At 43.0% G+C, this 20,769-nt stretch overlaps 3 protein-coding genes across 3 annotated transcripts; all 3 read left to right on the forward strand.

The window, feature by feature from the left end:
* The first annotated feature begins 3,836 nt into the window (after positions 1-3,836).
* On the forward strand, positions 3,837-6,955 carry LOC121442988 (protocadherin beta-6-like). Its single transcript, XM_041644655.1, has one exon. It carries the CDS (start codon positions 4,013-4,015, stop codon positions 6,413-6,415), a length of 2,403 nt encoding a protein of 800 aa, XP_041500589.1. The 5' UTR covers positions 3,837-4,012; the 3' UTR covers positions 6,416-6,955.
* Positions 6,956-12,014: 5,059 nt separating this feature from the next.
* On the forward strand, positions 12,015-15,022 carry LOC121442997 (protocadherin beta-6-like). The gene has a single exon (XM_041644666.1). It carries the CDS (start codon positions 12,062-12,064, stop codon positions 14,447-14,449), a length of 2,388 nt encoding a protein of 795 aa, XP_041500600.1. The 5' UTR covers positions 12,015-12,061; the 3' UTR covers positions 14,450-15,022.
* Positions 15,023-16,817: 1,795 nt separating this feature from the next.
* LOC121442991 (protocadherin beta-14-like) lies at positions 16,818-20,484 on the forward strand. Its single transcript, XM_041644658.1, has one exon. It carries the CDS (start codon positions 17,246-17,248, stop codon positions 19,637-19,639), a length of 2,394 nt encoding a protein of 797 aa, XP_041500592.1. The 5' UTR covers positions 16,818-17,245; the 3' UTR covers positions 19,640-20,484.
* Positions 20,485-20,769: the final 285 nt, after the last annotated feature.

Below are 20,769 nucleotides of genomic sequence, written 5' to 3' on the forward strand. Positions count from 1 at the left end.
AAAAGTATTCCAGACTGAGGGTATAATCCATGGTAGACCATGCATGCACGCCAGGCTCTAGGTACACTTCCAGGTTCCAGAAAGGAACCAGCAAACAGACAAATAACCCCACCTATTAAATCATTGCTTGACACAATAGCCTTTGAAACCTAATCTGAATAGTACAAGTAAGCACTTGGGTCCTCCAAAGAATCAAGACTTTTGATGATCTCACTTTATCCCTTTGTCTTAGTAATAAAAGTGTAAATGGAGCGCTATGGGGTTTTCTGTTCATCTCAGCTGTGACCTTGAGGTCTAGATTCACTTGACCTCTGGGCACACCTCTGGAGGAGTATCGTGCTTAGGGAAATTGAGGAGAAAGACCATGGTGGGTGGCACCACTTCCTAGGCTAAGATTCTGGACTGTATGAAGAGAAGAAAGTGGTCTGAGCACAAGCCTTCTTTGCTCTCCTCTTCCTGCCAAAACCCTTCCTACTTTACTCTAGAAATAGGAAATGTACCTCAGACAGCATGCACGGTTAAATCATATCAGAAACCACACTCAGAGACTTGTGCATTCTAAGCTCTCCACTGTGGCCCTGTCTCTGGAACATACGTTTCCTCTGGTTTTCCTGCAGCTCCTCTTCCCCTTTCAAAAGACTCTGGGAATTTCAGTATTTTATTTGGTTCTGGTTGTCAGTTCTGATACTTTTTGTTTTATATTGTTTGGTAGCTATGGAAAGCAAAACAGTTCTTTTTGTGATATTTAATTATCACTTGTTTGGTTATCTGGTGTAACCATGAGGTATCCTCAGTCAATTTAATGTTTCAAATGTGCTGCCTATTTTGGTTCTTAATTGATTTGAACTGTAATGAATTAAGCTGAATTATAATTAACTTATATTAAATGAATCAAGTAAGCTTATTATGTGATTTCCAAAAAATACAATTGCAGGATTATTTAGCTTTCTCCAAAATATGAACAAGTGAAGAATTTGGTATACAATATAATATCTTTACATGTTTTGCTTTTTATTTAGTATATATTCATTGTACAAAGCGATGGATTCCCTTATAAATTTTCCATGCATGTAACAAATGTATACAGATTGATCATGTTTATATTTTGTTTGTTTTTAAATATCAAATGTCATTCCCATAGAGTTTAAGTGTTTGCATCTTTCCCTGAATTAGTGTTCCCTCCCATAATGAAGTAATGAAATATAGAATGAAAATTGATGACTACCCCTTATCCTTGAAATGTAATTTTGGTTATCCAATTTTAGGTAAAAGTAAGAAAAAGTAAATACAAACAAATATGTAAGTCTCAATATGGCAAACAACTTTAACAATCTGCCAGTTACGTGCCAAGATGCCTCTTGTGGTGTGGTACCCGTTACTCAGGATACCAGCTTGAACTAAGTGTCCAGTTCTCAGCATACCAGCCTGAACTAAGTATCCAGTACTCAAGATGCCAGCCTGAACTAAAAGAAGCCAAATTCTGTTGTTGTAGCCCAACAGTAGGACATTTGCCTAATAGGTTCAATCTCCCCAGCATTAGGAAGAAAAAAATATATCCCTCTTCCTTCATGGTTGAATATTACAAAAAGTCCAATATTTTAAAATATGAAGTTAAAGATTATGCATATGCTTCGTAGAATTCCCTCCAGCCTAGATGGATTATCTGACATCAGAAAAACAACCATAAAACTGACTAATAATCAACAGGTTTTTTACATAGCCACTATAACTAAGTAGCCTCTAACAGCACGGAAAACTTGAGCTAGGGTCAGTTTTCCTGCCCAGGACACTTGTCAACTCAGAAGTCCAGGAAAGAAGACAAAAAATAATTTGGAAACCCTTTGAAGGCAGAATGAGATTTTGTACAAACTACAATGATTATAGGTTGGGAACCACCTGGCAGAGCTGATGCAGAGAATTCATGTTTGTAACTTGAAATTTGCCCAAATTACTTGCTTTTAAGGACATCAGAGGATCCTGACCAAGTTTGATGCCTGTTTGAGTTGGCGTGACTGTAGGAGGTAGAGCTCTGTCAAACCAAGAGCAAAGGGTGAGCTCCTCCTGGAGCATCCTGATTGTGGGTGGACTTTACATCGTACCAACAATCAGTAGGTGTACATCACAAAACTGGGCAATATAAAGAAGACCAAGAGGAGAAAACATAACACAATGATCTAGAAGATGCATTGCTAGAATAAAACAACAATGTCATCAAAATAAAATGGTTAATATTTTTGAAAAAAGGGATGACTGAGCAAATAAATAGACAATTGTTATTTAAGACTCAATGTCAATTCTGTAACAAAAACATATATTTCATAAAGCTACATGAATGGTAAAAGTTCATGGAAATATAAAGGGATACAGAATTAATGGATGGAATGCATGTCTATATGAAATACATGAAATTATTGCAAGACAAATCTTTTAATTCTTGAAGAGATGGCTCAGCAGTTAAGATCAAGTGGATCTCAGTCCGGTTTTCAGCAGCCTCCCCTTGTCGAGGGGTTACAGCTGCCTTCCCCCCAGCTCTCAGAGAGCCAACACCGCTTCAAGGACATTCACACTCTTTTGACATTTATTCACATATACATTAAAAATAAACATACTTCAAAAGGAGACTTTCATCTCTGGAGTAATGAAGACAACAGAGTGTTACGTGACCATCGGAGAGAAACTGGAGCACTGGGGTAGACCTGCAACCACTCTGATTCAGGACAGCGATAACCATCAGAAGAGGGTGCATCTGTTTGCAACATGATGTAAAGGAAATCAAGAGCTCCAACTTAATTCATCCAACACATATTTTAAATCAATAGGTTTATACAGCAAAAGAAAACATTCAAAATATACACATATTGTATCTTGAAATTAAGAAAATTTAAAAGTACTAAACAAATTTTTAAAATGTATTGCCAGATCAAACTAAACAAGATGTTTTATTGATCAAGTCACAATATCAACAAAATTCAAGGCATGATGTGGGAAATATTTAAGCATATATATCTGAAAAAGAGATTACACAGATTATACAAAATACTTCTTCATACCAACAAGCAAACAAATAGAAGCCCCATATCAGAAATAAACATGCTCCTCCCAAGACTCTATCCTGATGCCAGTCAACATGAAAGTGTGCAGACAAATGCTAGTTGAATTTAGGTGTGAAGTCACCAGACAAACACCAAAACTGAGACTACAACACTAATGTTAACAGGGATATGAAGCAACTGGAACGCTCATGCTTTGGTGGTCTTAGTACACTACACATGCAAAATGCTTATCTTTTCAAGGAGCAAAGTAACCAAACAATAGCAGTCTTTGTTATCTTGGACTTTTGCCTATTTTATTTTTATCTAAACTGAACTAAAAAACATTATAAAAGCTCAATAGGTTATACAATTAAGATTTTGTCCCTTTCTGGGTGTATGTTATATTACAAACATCTATAAAAAGTATAAATTAATTTCTCTATGCACCTATTTTCTTTAGTTTCTTGCACAAAATCAAATTATAAATCTACACAAGAAACCTGATTCATCTACTTGGTACTCTTATGACAAAACGTTAATGCCATCTTAAGTTGTTCTAAAATTTATACTTACAACCAAAACATAATTCAGGAAAAAATCATATTTAGAATTTCCAATTGTTAAGAACTGAACTTACAGTTTAGGCTGCGTGTGTAATTAAAAGGATATTGAACCACATCACAGTTCAAATTTGGAAACAAATTTGAAAATGAAATGCATGAACAAATAAGGACGCTTGGTGGCGCTTCAGGCTAAGATTCTGAAGAATGAGCTCTGCAGCCGCCCAGGACGCCATCTCTTTTAATCTGTGAACCAGTACTTTGGCGGCTGTTTGAGGGAGAAGGTAATAAGAAAGGTGTCTGGAGAATTTGGGATGAAGGCGTCTTTTTAATCAGATTTAGTTCAATATTTTTACGAAACCCCATTAGTGGACTGTAATCGACTTGAAGAAGCAGCACCCTCTGGACTACATCTGAACAATGGAGACAGCTCTAGCAAAATCACCAGAGAAAAGGCAAGTCGTTTTTCTTACTATATTGTTGCTTTTGTGGGAGGCTGGTTCTGAGGCAATTAGATATTCCATGCCAGAAGAAATGGAGACTGGCTACCTTATGGCTAATCTGGAAAAAGATTTGGGGCTCAAGGTGGGGGAACTGGCCACCAGAGGGGCACAAATCCATTACAAAGGAAACAAAGAGCTCTTGCAGCTGGATGCAGAGACAGGGAATTTGTTCCTAAAGGAAAAACTAGACCGCGAGGAGCTGTGTGGGGCTACAGAACCCTGTGTGCTGCACTTCCAGCTCATACTGGAAAACCCTGTGCAGTTCTTCCAAACTGACCTGCAGCTCACAGACATAAACGACCATTCTCCAGAGTTCCCGCACAGGGAAATGCTCCTAAAGATCCCAGAGAGCGCCCAGCCAGGGACTGTGTTTCCTCTAAAGGCGGCTCAGGACCCTGACATAGGCAGCAATGCTGTTCAGAACTACACAGTCAGCACCAACCTCCACTTCCATGTCGTTACTCACAGTCGTGCTGATGGCAGGAAATACCCAGAGCTGGTGCTGGACAGAGCCCTGGACAGGGAGGAGCAGCCTGAGCTCACTTTAACCCTCACTGCTGTGGATGGTGGGTCACCTCCCAGGTCTGGGACCACCACAGTTCGCATTGAAGTCTGGGACATCAATGATAACGCTCCGCAGTTTGTACAGTCGCTCTATGAGGTTCAGATCCCTGAGAACAGCCCCCTTGGTGCTTTAATTGTCAAGGTCTCTGCCAGGGATTTAGATGCTGGGATACATGGGAATGTAGCCTACTCTCTGTTTCAAGGTGATGGAGCGTCTCTGCCATTTCTTATAGACGAGGTCACTGGAGAAATTCGTCTGAGCAAAGGGTTAGATTTCGAGATAAGTAGCCAGTATAACATGGAAATCGCAGCCATGGATGGAGGAGGCCTTTCGGGGAAATGCACTGTGGCTGTGCAGGTGTTGGATGTGAATGACAACGCCCCTGAGCTGACTATCAGAAAGCTCACAATCCCTATCCCAGAAAATTCACCAGAGACTGTAGTCGCTGTTTTCAGCGTTTCTGACGCAGATTCCGGAGACAATGGAAGAATGGTGTGTTCTATTCCGAACAATCTCCCATTTCTCTTAAAACCCACTTTCAAGAACTATTACACTTTAGTGACAGAGGGGCCACTGGACAGAGAGAGCAGATCTGAGTACAACATCACCATCACAGTCAGCGACATGGGAACGCCCAGGCTCACAACCCAGCACACCATAACAGTACAGGTGTCTGACGTCAATGACAACGCCCCCGCCTTCAGTCAAAGCTCTTACACCCTGTTTGTCCAGGAGAACAACAGCCCCGCCCTGCACATAGGCACCATCAGCGCCACAGACTCAGACTCAGGCTCCAATGCCCACATCACCTACTCACTGATGCCCACCCACGACCCGGAGCTGACCCTACCCTCGCTCATCTCCATCAATGCCAACAACGGGCAGCTGTTTGCGCTCAGGGCGCTGGACTATGAGACCCTGCAAACTTTCGAGTTCCACGTGGGTGCCACAGACCAAGGCTCGCCCGCGCTCAGTAGCCAGGCGCTGGTGCGCGTGCAGGTGCTGGACGCCAACGACAATGCGCCCTTCGTGCTCTACCCGCTGCAGAACGCCTCTGCGCCCTTCACAGAGTTGCTGCCCAGGGCAGCGGAGCCTGGCTACCTGGTCACCAAGGTGGTGGCAGTGGACCGGGACTCTGGCCAGAATGCCTGGCTGTCATTCCAGCTGCTCAAAGCCACGGAGCCAGGGCTGTTCAGCGTGTGGGCTCACAATGGCGAGGTGCGCACCTCCAGGCTGCTGAGTGAGCGCGATGCACCCAAGCACAGGCTGCTGCTGGTGGTCAAGGACAATGGCGATCCTCCGCGGTCTGCCAGTGTCACTCTGCATGTGCTGCTGGTGGATGGCTTCTCTCAGCCCTACCTGCCTCTGCCTGAGGTGTCCCGCGACCCTGAGCATAATAATGACTTGCTCACACTCTATTTGGTCATTGCCTTGGCATCTGTGTCTTCGCTCTTTCTCTTGTCTGTGCTGCTCTTCGTGGGGGTGAGGCTGTGCAGGAGGGCCAGGGCAGGCTCTCTGGGTGGATGCTCTGTGCCTGAGGGACACTTTTCTGGTCACTTGATGGATGTCAGTGGTTCGGGAACCTTGTCCCAGAGCTACCAGTATGAGGTGTACCTGAAAGGAGGTACAGGAACAAATGAGTTTAAATTTCTTAAGCCATTATTTCCTAACCTTCAGAGCCAGGCGGCTGCTGAAGAAAGAGAAAATGCTGAAAGAGAAAATGTTGTTGTGCGCAATAGTTTTGGATTCTATTAGAGCGATTATTTTGAAGTGATGTTCACCTCGTTTATCATAACTAACTCTGATGTAGAGTACAGAGAGATATCTCCTTGAGATATAGGTTTAATTTATCCTCTCATTTGGATTTGTCTGTTCAAGTTTCGTCCTATAAGAGAAAGTTTAATTCTACTTCATTGTGTTTGTTTATATTTCTATGCCCTACCAATGCATGCTGAGCTCCCTTTTCACTCTATTTTTGCTCTTTTTGAGAACTAGTACTTGCCGTAACAAATTAGAACTTTTTTGTTAGTGGAGCCTTATTTTGTTTGGTTATTTGACATAGGGTCTTGCTGATCTGGCATGGCTTTGTACAGATTGATGGAAAGTACATGGTGATCAGCCTGCTTCTGTTGCCCTAAGTGTTGGGATTATGAGCATACATCAACAGGCTCACCTGTGGTGAAGTTTGCCTTAATAAAGATCAAATATTGGTTTATTTTCTGTGCATTCTGGCCATTGTCTTCACTGTCTACTTGATGCTAAGTTGAAAGTGCAAGCTGATTCGCGGCATTCTCTCGATTTAAATCATTGTTAACAGAATGGCCATAAACGATGTAGTGAACCATATCTAAGAAAACATGGTACAATGGAATACTCTTCTATGGACAGTATTTTTTTTGTCCAGCCTTTAAAAATGTTAAGCCTTTAACTCAAATTATTACTTGCTGCAGAAAACTCTCAATGTTCAGCTAATTTTGTTTTCACCAAATAAGAACAGATCATGCCATTAGTGCCCCAGGAAAATAAAGCATTACTATCACCCCAGGTGCCACATAAATGATCCTTTACAACGTCTCTTGGCCCAAATATCACAAACATTCTGACTTCCCGTTCTGCGGTCTTGCCACTTTGGGGTCTATGTAAGTTCCTTGTTCTGTTCCAGCTCCTCTGTGTCAAGCTTCTTCCATTCTATATTGTTATTATGAAATGTATGCATAGCACTGCTTTAATGTGGTTTGTTATTATTGATATAAATTATTCTGGCTAAGTATGCCACAGTTTATTAATATATTATTCATTTGTCTTAGCATAAGGTTTGGTTGTTTATATAATATTATGAATATTCTTCCATATATATTTTGGCTAGATGTACATTTGCATTTGTGATGGACATTCATTGCTCGAGGGTAGAGCTGTCTAAGTAAACTTTATACTTCCAACGAGGTTTCCAAACTAGTTGTTACCAACTTACACGACAAGTTGCAATATTTGCATGTACCACTTTGTCCCTATTATTTCCAAATCCTGGTTTCATTGGCAGCCATTGTGTTCGTGTTTGTGTCTACAATGCAGGTATGTTTGGACCAAGACATTTGTGGAGGTCAGAAGTCAGTCTTGGGCAAGTCTTCCACCTTATTTCACACAGGGTCCCGTTGCTGTTTGCTGCTGTACACACAAGCCTAGATGGCCCCAGAGATTCTAGAGATTCTCTTGTGACTGCCTCCTGTCTCCATAAAAGAGAACTGAGAAATATAGATGTTTCTGCCTTGGGTGTCTAGTCCTATGTGAGTTCTCAGGGTCTTCACGCTTGTGCAGTCAAGTGCTTTTACCCATCAACTTCCCAGCTCAAAAGCACTTTAAAACCTTCTTAAGGTTCCTTTTAACTAACTTGTTTATTCCTAAGTAATGCTTTTAACTCTCATCAACTGAATTGTTAGCACCCCAAGATTAATATATTTAAGCACTGGTACATATGACCATAAAAGCTGGTAATATTTTAAAAGGACTTTATAACTTCTCTTTTTGAGGAGTGATTTTACCCTGTAGTCCTGGAACACCTGAAAATCATTATGTAGACCAGACTGGCCTTGAACTCACAACGAGATCCTCCAGCTTCTGCCCCCAAGTGCTGGGTTTAAAGTTGGGTGTCACCCCGTCCAGTAGAGATAAAACTTCTAATGAGACTGTTATATTACAACATGTAGTTAAGCTAGACCTTAATTAGAAGGTATCTGGTGACTTTAACAAAAGTTTAGAGAGGAATAAAGGTAGAGCAGAGAGGAGGAAAGAAGGGAGAGAGAACACAGATGTCAATCACGTGATGATACCAGAAGAAGAAAGCAATCTGTGAGGAAAAACCAGAAACCACACAATAAAATTATCCCTGAAAATCCTTTCATCTTAAGCTTCCAGATTTTAGAAGAGCGAATAAGTTCACTTAATCTAATTTCCCAATTTTGTGTTATCAGCCTTAGTCCACTACATATTTTTCATAATCTTTATTCTGTCACAATTGCTAATTACATACACTAAGTAGCACACTTAACACGATCTCAAGTTTCCATTCTGAGAAATGTCACTGCATTGGTTATTGCTCTGATTAAACCAAAGCTTCTTTTAGTGTTTCATTAGTAACAGTTCATTTTTAAAATGAATTTAATGAATAGCATTCTTTTTTCTTTTACACTTGTTTCATCCTAAAACTTGCCAACATCCCACAGTTGTTAAGATGGTCAAGGTTGGTAATTTTTAATTTCTGCAAATGTTGCCTTAAGAAATGGGTGTAATTGGGTCAGATTGGAGCTCAAAACTAAGGGAACCCTACAGAAAAGGAAGAGGAAAGAATGTAGGAGTCAGAAGGGATGGAGGACACCCTGAGAACATGGCCCACTGTATTAACCAAGAAGGGCGCATATGGGTTCTCAGAGTCTTAAGTGCCAGGCACAGAACCTGCAAGGATCTGCTCCAGGTCCTCTGTGAATGTTATGGCTGTTAGTTCGCTGTTTTGTGAGACTTGTAAGAGTAGGTGGGGTGTCTCTGACTCTTTTGCCTGCTCTTTGGACCCTTTCTCTCTTACTGGGTTGCTGTCCAGCAAAGTTGATAGGAGAACTTTTGCCTTGACTAATTGTATCTTGTTTTGTTGTGTTTGGTTGTTGTCTCTTGGAGGCCTGTTCTTTTCTGAAGGGAAAGTGGGGAGTGGATCTGGGGGAGAGGGGATGTGGGAGAAGCAATGAGGAGTGGAGGGAAGGGAAACTGTTCAGGATCCATTATATGAGAGAAGACTCTAAAGGGGGCCACAGAAAAGCAAGTATTTGCTGGCAGCAGAGCAGAAGGGAAATCCTAAAGGATTCAAGGTAATGTTTTAAATCTAAGTGATGTTTATGTAGAAGTTTATCTCATTTCCCCTTTTTGTTAGACATTTCTCATGACAACAATGTTTATCTCCTTGTGTATACATGTTTGGGGAAGTAAAATCAACTCAATTCTATTTAAAAGAAAAAGAGAGCAAGCAGTGATGCACTCTTCTCTGAGGATCTTACGCAATTCTCTGTAACATGTAATTTCTATAAAATGGAGTCTTTTGACACTCTCAACAGGTAAGTTTTGGGAGAAATATCAAGATACTAACTTTCTCACATAAGTACCAATGCTTTTTTTTAAAAAAAAAATCTTTGCCTAGATTGAGTTCAATACATGCTGTAATGCTGATAAAAATTTGTTCTGATGTCAGGAATATTCTATAAGCCACACTTGAGGACACCTGGTGCTACTGTAGCCCCAGAGAGTGAATAAAGAAAGGCTTTGGGGCATAAGTATGTCATTAAACTGGAGTCAGAACTCAGACCCTCCCATTGTTCATCAGACTTCCCAGTGCTGGGACAAAATGTGAAAGAAAACAAGGGAGGAAGTGTTTGTTTTGACCCAGGGTTTCTGTTCATCATGGAAGGACCAGCGCCCATCAAGGTGGTGAGAACCTAGAGTAGAGATTGCTTACCTGGTGCTCTTTCTCCTTTTCCTGCTCTGATTCTGACTCCAGTCTATGGGGTGGTACCACCCACACGCAGTGCGGGCTTCTCTCCTCAGTCCCCTCTAGGAAATCCCTCATAGACACTGAAGGAGGTGAGCTTTACCAGTCTTGTCGGTGGTCCTCCAGCCAACCCAACCAACAATGACTAACTGACACCATTCAGAAGGAACATTTAGAAACTATCTCGAGATGGCAAAACCCATCCACAGTCTTTATGCCTGTTGATTTTACTCCATGAGTTCCATTTATTCACAGGCTCAAGGAATGTCCGCACTCAGTAGTGGTTTTCTAGTAAGCCCTGGAGGAGTGGGATATTGATGTTCTCATTCTCTTTGTTCCACTGGATGCACACATGTGATTTCTAGCCATAAGTTGGTTTCAGCAATCAGATTTAAATTTGATTTATTTCACTTAGAAGTTTTTTTTAATATATTCTAATTCCCCGTCTCCTATTGTCTTGGGTCTTATGTGAAGTAAAGTTTTCTTGACCTTAATAGAACTCATCTTAAATAAATGCAAACTCCATCAGAAATCAATTATATCGAACACATATTAAGTTCTTGAATGTGTACTCACTCACATTTTAAATGATATTTAAAGACACTTTCCAACTTATCTGCTCAGAAAAGGGCAAGAGAGTTACATATTCTGTTATAGTCTAGCTGTGATGTTCAGTCATTGGATTCCATGGTATAGTTAAATGCAACCCCTTTCAGGTTATCTGCATTTCTGTTTGCTGTTTATTGAGATGCAGTCTTTCTTGTTTCATGCTTGCTATCCTCCTGTCTCAGACTCCCATGTTCTGGCATCACAACTGTGTGCCACTGTGCATCCTTGAATGTCATTTTCTGTATCATGCCATCTCTTACAATTTTGGTCTTCAGTCAAATGACATGAGGACATCTTGTCGAATGAAAAGTTACAGTAAAACACATGGATCTCTAAAACCATGACCAAGTCTACTCACTTAGAAATAAAATTAAATCTTAAACGTTCTCATGGCAAATAGCAATTGCTCCTAATTCCCATTTTAAATTATTCATTTTGTTTAGATATTGTTATCACTTTTTGGCTACGGTTTTCTCCTCAATAGCCTTATGATTACCATTACTGTTCTCACGTGGCCTAGTAACAAAGTCTGTTGTTCATGTCATTGATGAGTCATGTATTTTAGGGAACTCAATGTTTAGTTCAACATTTATGTTTCTGACCAACTTTTACGTTTTAATAATTTGTTGGTGTGCTTAATGGGACAATCAAAGAGTGTTCCTCATAAACTCATGACTTTGTAGAACTCATCAGAGATCAGTTGCACTGTTAAAGAATTCATAGCTGATTGTGGGAAGTTTCCGTGTCCAGAAGAGTGATTCTTAGATGTTCCTTTACATCAGCAGCCAATTTGCCTCAAGATCTAGAGTGAGCTTGAAAAGCAACTTACAAAACAGAACACAAGCATGCACCCTCAAGCGAGACCCCTAATAACTCCTTTACACTGTCATTTTGAGAAACACTGACTCAACTTAAAAGTCTTTGTAATGCTTAGATTTGTATAAAAGTCTTCATAATGTTCTGTCGGTGTTCGGTGTTTGAAAATATCTCATGAAGTTATTGATTTGAACGCATGGTGGCGGTATAGGCTAAGAGAACGAGTAAGAAGTCTTTCGAGCCCTTGGAAGCCCCGTATCGCCTGGAAACTGAAGCAAAATAAGGAACCATTTGCTACTGCCGCTAAGACAAAAGCACTCCGGAGAAGAGGGGTTACCGGGAACGTGTAAGACCAAATCCAAAAATTTCACAGCAGAGACTTTCTGGAAGGCCAAAGTTACCTCCGTGATAAAGACCTGAAAGGGATTTTCCCTCCTGCATCAGTAGAGATGCCACAAACAAAGGCGTGGTGCAAGACAAGGCAAGTGATGATTTTAATTGCATGGATGCTTTCGTGGGAGGTGGGTTCAGAATCAATTCATTATACCGTGCCGGAGGAGACAGAAAGTGGCACGTTTGTGGCCAATTTGACTAAGGACTTGGGACTAAGGATGGGAGAACTGGCTGCTAGGGGCGCCAGAGTGGTTTTCAAGGGGAACAGACAGTATCTGAAGCTTGACCCACAAACCCAGGATTTGGTGCTCAATGAAAAGCTGGACCGGGAAGAGCTATGCGGCTCCACGGAGCCTTGTATGCTACCTTTCCAGGTGTTACTAAACAATCCTTTGCAGTTTTATCAGGCGGCACTGAGAGTTATAGATATAAACGACCACGCCCCAGAGTTTCCTGCCAGAGAGGTGCTCATTAAAATATCAGAAATAACTGAGCCAGGAAAGATACTCCCTTTGAAAATGGCACAGGACCCAGATACCGGCAGTCACAGCATTCAGAGCTACACTGTCAGCGACAACCGTCACTTCCACGTACTCACTCGCAACCGCAGCGATGGCAAGAAGTTCCCTGAGCTAGTGTTGGACAAGGCATTGGACCGTGAGGGGCAGGCTCAGCTCAGACTCACGCTCACTGCGGTGGATGGCGGGTCTCCCCCCAGGTCAGGGACCACAGAGATTCAAATACTTGTCTTAGATATAAATGACAACACTCCGGAGTTCGCTCAGGAGCTCTATGAGGTCCAGGTCCCTGAGAACAACCCCATTGGTACACTGCTTCTTACCGTCTCAGCGAGAGATTTAGACACGGGATCCTTCGGAGAGGTTTCTTATGCCCTGTTTCAAGATGACGATGTTAACGAGCCTTTTGTAATAAACTCAAAGACAGGAGAAATTCGACTGAGGAGCGCCTTGGATTTTGAAGCGTTTCAGTCCTACCATGTGGGTGTTGAGGCCCTGGATGGCGGTGGGCTAACAGGAAAGTGCTCTTTAGTCGTGCAGGTATTGGATGTGAATGACAATGCCCCGGAAGTGATCCTATCCTCTCTCAACAGCCCCATCCCTGAAAATATGCCAGGTATCATCGTAGCAGTCTTCAGCGTTTCAGATGCAGACTCGGAAAATAACCAGGAGGTTATGTGTTCCATAGATGACAATCTTCCATTTCTTCTAAGACAAACCGTGGAGAATTTCTATACTTTGGAAACAGATAGGGCACTAGACAGAGAGAGCCGATCTGAGTACAACATCACCATCACAGTCACCGACATGGGCACACCCAGGCTCACAACCCAGCACACCATAACAGTGCAAGTGTCTGACGTCAACGACAACGCCCCCGCCTTCAATCAAAGCTCCTACACCCTGTTTGTCCAAGAGAACAACAGCCCCGCCCTGCACATAGGCACCATCAGCGCCACAGACTCAGACTCGGGTTCCAATGCTCACATCACCTACTCGCTGCTGCCCACCCACGACCCGCAGTTGGATCTCTCCTCGCTCATCTCCATCAATGCCGACAACGGACAGATGTTCGCGCTCAGGGCGCTGGACTATGAGACCCTGCAAACTTTCGAGTTCCACGTGGGCGCCACAGACCAAGGATTGCCCGCGCTCAGTAGCCAGGCGCTGGTGCGCGTGCTGATCCTGGACGCCAACGACAATGCGCCCTTCATGCTCTACCCGCTGCAGAACGCCTCTGCGCCCTTCACAGAGTTGCTGCCCAGGGCTGCAGAGCCAGGCTATCTGGTCACCAAGGTGGTGGCTGTGGACCGCGACTCGGGACAGAATGCCTGGCTGTCATTCCAGCTGCTCAAGGCCACGGAGCCCGGACTGTTCAGCGTGTGGGCTCACAATGGCGAGGTGCGCACCTCCAGGCTGCTGAGTGAGCGCGATGCGCCCAAGCACAGGCTGCTGCTGCTGGTCAAGGACAATGGCGATCCTCCGCGGTCTGCCAGTGTCACTCTGCATGTGCTGCTGGTGGATGGCTTCTCTCAGCCCTACCTGCCTCTGCCAGAGGTGGCGCGCGACCCCGCCCAGGATGAGGACGCACTCACGCTGTACCTGGTCATTGCCTTGGCATCTGTGTCTTCGCTCTTTCTCTTGTCAGTGCTGCTGTTTGTGGGGATGAGGCTGTGCAGGAGGGCCAGGGCATCCGCTCTGGGTGGCTGCTCTTTGCCTGAGGGCCACTTTCCTGGTCACCTGGTGGATATCAATGGCACAGGAACCCTGTCACAGAGCTACCAGTATGAGGTTTGCCTGGGGGGAGACTCTGGGACTGGTGAGTTCAAATTTCTAAAGGCAATTAACCCCCAATTTCCTACTTTGGAATCTGAGAGAAAAACAGAGGAAAGTCCTACACTTCGGAATAGCTTCCTTTTCCTCTAAATACTGTAGTGTAGTAGTAAATTCTGTTTAACCTTCGAAAGAGCTTTTAAGCTGAATGTGCATGCTACTGGTGTATGTTTGCCGAGGCTTATTGTATTACATCTTATACTAGTTCCTGGAACTGGAATCCGGTGTCTCAAGCATGTTAGGCAAAATCAACATAGAGCTAAATTGTCAACCTGTTTGTTTGTTTGTTTGTTTTTTCTATTTTTGAGATGTGGTCTCACTGTGTAGACTATGGTAGTCTGGATCTTGCTATGTAGAACTGTCTGGCCTGGAACACAGAGAGACCCACCTGCCTCTGTCCCCTTAGTACTATGATTAGAGACCTCAGTCATAATGTCTCATCTGGCTTGCCCTGTTGCTATTATTTGTGAGATTGTACCCTTTTTTCAAGACATGGTTTCTCTGTGTAGCCCTGGCTGGAACTAGCTCTGTAGTCTAGGATGTCCTTGAACTCAGAGATCTGCCTGCTCCTGCCTGCCAAGTACTGGAATAAAAGGAATGCCCCACCACTGCCCAGTCAAATTTGTTTTTTAAATGGTCAGTTTCTGGAGATTCCACCAGCTTCTCAATTGCACTTCATAGCTGTATTTAAATTAGAGGCACTAACCTGTATTTGACAACTTAAATAAAAAGTATTTTTAGTAAAATCTGAAATCAAATAATCTTTTAAATATATTATTATGTAAAGCCTTTGAGATTACACTTCAAACAAATGATTAAATTAATTGCCCTACCACTGTGTAGGAATGTTTTAAATGTGAATGTTTGATATTACTGAATTTTGCAAATTTAGTCTCATTTGGTGGTAACTAGTTATCATGTGAACCTCTAAATATAAAAATCTAAGTGCTAATACACATACCTTAATTAGCCATAATTATATTTTAGTATATCTTAGTAATTAGTGTATTTCTTAAATATAAATTTTACTAAACTATCAGTAATTTGTGAGCCTTTTGTAAGAACAGTGTGGTCTTTTAGCATCAAGGTATTTACAACTGCTGAATAAATATTTGCTGAACCGTACAACAGTCCTTTTTTAAAACACACACACACACACACACACATTTTCTACAAAGTAATTCTAACATCCTCTCTACAACAATGTGATTTTTCTGATGAGTGGAGGTTTTCTTTTCATTACAATCATGTGAAATTTTAAACAATATTACTTACTGAGATTGTCTTCTGTCCTTCAGCACAGCAAACATCTTTCTGCACACTCTACATTCTACTGCTGAGCATAAATTCGGGAGAGCACACTTTACCTTGCTTTTGTCGAAGGGTTTGAGAGTTCAAAGTTATTTTGTCAAATCCAAGTTTTACTTTCTCGAGTATCCCTATTTTCTCCCCCAGCATTCTCTGAACATCATTAACTACAAAGCCACTTACACTCATGGTCTTGTTTTGTAGATTACAGTTGCCAATATCTTATGAAAAAGGCTCCTTTCAAATTTCTATCAAAGGAAGGCAAATTATATTAAGGTGCTTGGTGCATATTTGCCTTCAACCTTAATCAAGGTGAACTATAATGGCCAAAGGAAGCATTTTCTCTTTGGGATTCTGGAATACTTGCCCTGTCCTCCAATAACCTCCTTTTTCTTAGGGGAGAGGGTTTTGCTTCTTTTTTTTCAAGGCAGGGTTTCTGTGTGTAACACTCCTAGCTGTCTTGGAACTTGCTCTGTAGACCAGAATCTTGGCCTCAAACTCACAGAGATCCGCCTGCCTCTCCATCCTGAGTGCTGGGATTAAAGGTGTGCGCCACCAGCGTCCTGCGGGTTTTACTTCCTTCATTCCAACCACACAGTTCTATTCGGAACTTCAGTGTTTTTCAATTACACAGTTTCCACAGTCAAAGGCCACCTTCCCAAGGCGCATAGGTCAAAATCCTTCCCTTCATTTCTACTTCATTGACTTCATTATCTTTTTCTTCTTCTTTGTAGAAAAGACAGTTGAACTCTGAGCCAGAGCTGACTACTTATAGAACTTATAAGTGATAGCTCCATTCAATTTTATTGGTCATCACATACGGCACATTTATGAATGGAAGTTTCTAAGACTGCACACCACAGAGATGATAAACAAACAAACAAACAAACAAAAATCACCTTTTAGTTTTTTTCTTCATGAGTTATAGGCACATTGCCATTTGGAAGTTAGAATCTGGAATTTTTAATAATATTTTTATTTACAAACAAAAAAGTTAGTAAATTTTATAATAAAATGAAAAGTCTTCCAAGTCCAAAAAAAATTTGTGTCTCCTCCAAGGTCAGAAGCTAAATGAATACTTGTATAAAACAATTGTTAAATGATTGGCAGTCTCTGCAGAGCTTTCTGTAATGAGACTCTACCTTTATGAAGATATATTTAAGAAGATACATTTCTCTCACGCAGATTAGCTATCTTAGGGCTGTCAAATGAGGGTTGGGGGAAAGAGGAGAGGAAAGAGAGAATAGAACACTTCCGCCTCTATGGTGAGTGCTTTAGCCCTTACAGAGCACTTTGAAACAAAATTATCTGAAGTTGTAAAGCAGAACGCTTGGTGGCGCTGCAGGCTAAGACACGAAAACCTGCAGCCTGCATGACTGTAAAAGCAGAGAGAGCCATTTGCCGCTGAGAAGGGAAGCTTTTTAACATTTCTGCCGATAGCTCCTTTCAGAGAGGCAGATACACCGCATCCAGCAATGTCACAAAGAAAAGAAGCTCAAAATTATTGAGCCAAGACTCCTGAGTTGCTCACAGAGCAGTTCTTGTGTGATTAACTGCTGCTTCTTTTGGACCTGAGGAACGATGGAGACACCACTTTACAAGGCACTACAGGAAAGGCAAGTGACCGCCATTGTCTTTCTTTTACTATTGTGGGAGGCAGGCAGTGCGACCTTTAAGTATTCGATTCTAGAGGAAACAGACAGGGGCTCTTTGGTGGGCAACCTGGCAAAAGATTTGGGGTTGGGCTTAAGGGATCTGGTCATCAGGGGCGCCCAGATTCTTAACAAAGGGAACAAGCAACTCTTGCAGCTGGAACAGAAGAGTGGAAATTTGGTTCTGAAAGAGAAATTGGATCGGGAGGAGTTATGTGGGAGCACGGACCCTTGCATCCTATATTTCCAAGTGTTACTAAAGAGCCCAGTGCAATTTATTCAAGGGGAAATACAGCTCCAAGATGTAAATGACCATGCGCCAGAATTCATGGAAGATGAAATTCTCCTTAAAATCCTGGAAAGTAGCCATCCAGGGACCAAGTTTCCACTGAAAATAGCTCAAGATTTGGATGTAGGTAGCAACACAGTTCAGAACTATACAATCAGTATCAACTCCCATTTCCACCTTCTCACCCGCAATCACAGCGATGGCAGGAAATACCCTGAGCTGGTGTTAGACAAAGCACTGGACCGGGAGGAGCAGGCAGAGGTTAGATTAACACTCACGGCTCTGGACGGCGGGACACCTCCCAAGACTGGGACTACCCAGGTTCTCATCATGGTCCTGGACATTAATGACAATGCCCCCGAATTTGCCCAGGGGCTCTATGAGGTGCAGGTTCAAGAGAGCAGCCCCATAGGCTCACTTGTTATCACCGTGTCCGCGAGAGATTTAGACGCTGGGGTCTACGGAGAGCTGTCCTATTCGCTTTTTCAATCCTCAAATCAGGTGCTTCGGGCTTTTGAAATAAATACAGACACCGGAGAAATTAGAATAAGAAGACTATTGGACTTTGAGGAAATTCAGTCTTACCGCATGGAAGTCGAGGCCTCTGATGGGGGAGGTCTTTCAGGAAAATGCACCGTAGTAATAGAAGTGACGGATGTAAATGACAATGCTCCTGACCTCACCATGTCATTACTTATCAGTGATATTCCAGAAAATTCTCCTGAAACTGTAGTTGCCATCTTTGGAATTTCAGATCCAGACTCTGGAGAGAACGGGAAAATGATTTGCTCCATCCAAGGCCAACTTCCCTTCCTCTTGAAACCTAATGGAGATAATTTCTATACTTTGGTAACAGAAGGCGCACTGGACAGAGAGAGCAGATCTGAGTACAACATCGCCATCACAGTCAGTGACATGGGCACACCCAGGCTCACGACCCAGCACACCATAACAGTGCAGGTGTCTGACGTCAACGACAATGCCCCCGCCTTCACTCAAAGCTCCTACACCCTGTTTGTCCAGGAGAACAACAGCCCCGCCCTGCACATAGGCACCATCAGCGCCACAGACTCAGACTCAGGCTCCAATGCCCACATCACCTACTCGCTGCTGCCAACCCACTACCCGAAGCTGGACCTCTCCTCGCTCATCTCCATCAATGACAACAACGGGCAGCTGTTCGCGCTCAGGGCGCTTGACTATGAGGCCCTGCAGAACTTCGAGTTCCTCGTGGGCGCCACAGACCAAGGCTCGCCCGCGCTCAGCAGCCAGGCACTGGTGCGCGTGCTGGTGCTGGACGCCAACGACAATGCGCCCTTCGTGCTCTACCCTCTGCAGAATGCCTCTGCGCCTTGCACAGAGCTGCTGCCCAGGGCGGCAGAGCCTGGTTACCTGGTCACCAAGGTGGTGGCTGTGGACAGTGACTCTGGCCAGAATGCCTGGCTGTCGTTCCAGCTGCTCAAGGCCACGGAGCCAGGGCTGTTCAGCGTGTGGGCTCACAATGGCGAGGTGCGCACCTCCAGGCTGCTGAGTGAGCGCGATGCACCCAAGCACAGGCTGCTGCTGCTGGTCAAGGACAATGGCGATCCTCCGCGGTCTGCCAGTGTCACTCTGCATGTGCTGGTGGTTGATGGCTTCTCTCAGCCCTTCCTGCCTCTGCCAGAGGTGGCGCGCGACCCCACACAGGAGGAAGACCTGCTTACTTTGTACCTGGTCATTGCCTTGGCATCTGTGTCTTCGCTCTTTTTCTTGTCTGTGCTGCTCTTCGTGGGGGTGAGGCTGTGCAAGAGGGCCAGGGCTTCCTCTCTGGGTGGCTGCTCTTTGCCTGAGGGCCACTTTCCTGGACACCTGGTTGATGTCAGTGGCACGGGGACCCTGTCACAGAGCTACCAGTATGAGGTGTGTCTGACGGGAGGTACGGGAACAAATGAGTTCAAATTTCTTAAACCAGTACTTCCCAACTTCTTGGATGAAGCGGCTTATCGGAACGATGAGGAACATTTCAACTTTAGGGATCATTTGGGGTTTAACTAGAAATCGTGCTTTGATCTTGTGGAATGAATTACTGTCTTCACTGATGCATGTGTAATTTTCCAACTTTTCACTCATTGTAAGGAGCGAATTAGCACGTTACTAATAGTCACATTTATAGCTGTTTCTAATTGTTGATAATTCCTTGCATTTTTGTTAACCAGCTTACGCTCAAGTGCACGAAATAGCTGCAAAATGTCCTTGCTTGGTGGTATTATTTTCACCACACATTTTACAATGTCACTGATGTTTTCAGGTCCCCGGTATTTAAGCCTGTCCGTTGATTTCTTGTAATCAAAGAACCCGTGTTTTAAAAGTTATGTTTATCATTAGCATGAATTTAACGCTCTTGCAAATGATGGCTTTCAGCTTTAAATATAATTTTCAATTATGGGAACCTTTTCATGATCTTCTAGGTCTTATGAATCTGCTGCAAGTTGTCTCAAGAGCTCTATTTTCTTTCTTCAACTGAACCGTTGATTAATCAAGACTTTGTTTCTAAATTGAGTGTTTTCTTTAAAAATTGATAAAATTTCATTAAATCATCTTTTGGCATTCTGAAAAACTTGGTTTATCAAAAAGTGATAGACTTATTGGTACACTTGTGATTCATTTCACATAAATGGTTTTGGTGTGTAGCTATTTATTCTCATTCTTTTAACGTGATATGTGCTCTGTATAACTAATACATACCCAGTAAGCACAAAGAAGACACATAAGTATGCTTTCACCAGAAAATTGTCATTAAGTCAGCATCGTTCTGAAATAAATAATGTCTGGTGCTCGGGGTGCAGCCCAATGTGCTTAGCATGCACGGTGCCCTGGATCCAATGCCCAACATCAAAAAGAAAAAAGAATAAGTCAATAAGTTCTTCATATGAATGTAAATGAGACAAGCTAACGAATGAGAACAGTTCTCTAAAAGTGAATTACGGTAAACTTATAACATCTGGTTAAAACTCTGGGGGGGCTGCTGGAAAGATGACTCGTGCTTAAGAGCAAATATTCTTCTGCGGACCCCAGTTCAGTTCCCGGTACTCATATCTGGTAGTTCACCACAGACTTTAATCCCAGTAACAGTGAGATCCAGTGCCCTCTCTGGGTGCCCATGGGTAGCCACATACATGCAGAGA

The sequence above is a fragment of the Microtus oregoni genome, unplaced genomic scaffold (assembly GCF_018167655.1).
Source record: "Microtus oregoni isolate MIOR12 unplaced genomic scaffold, Mior012 000098F_ref0000018, whole genome shotgun sequence".
Classification (NCBI taxonomy): Eukaryota; Metazoa; Chordata; class Mammalia; order Rodentia; family Cricetidae; genus Microtus; species Microtus oregoni.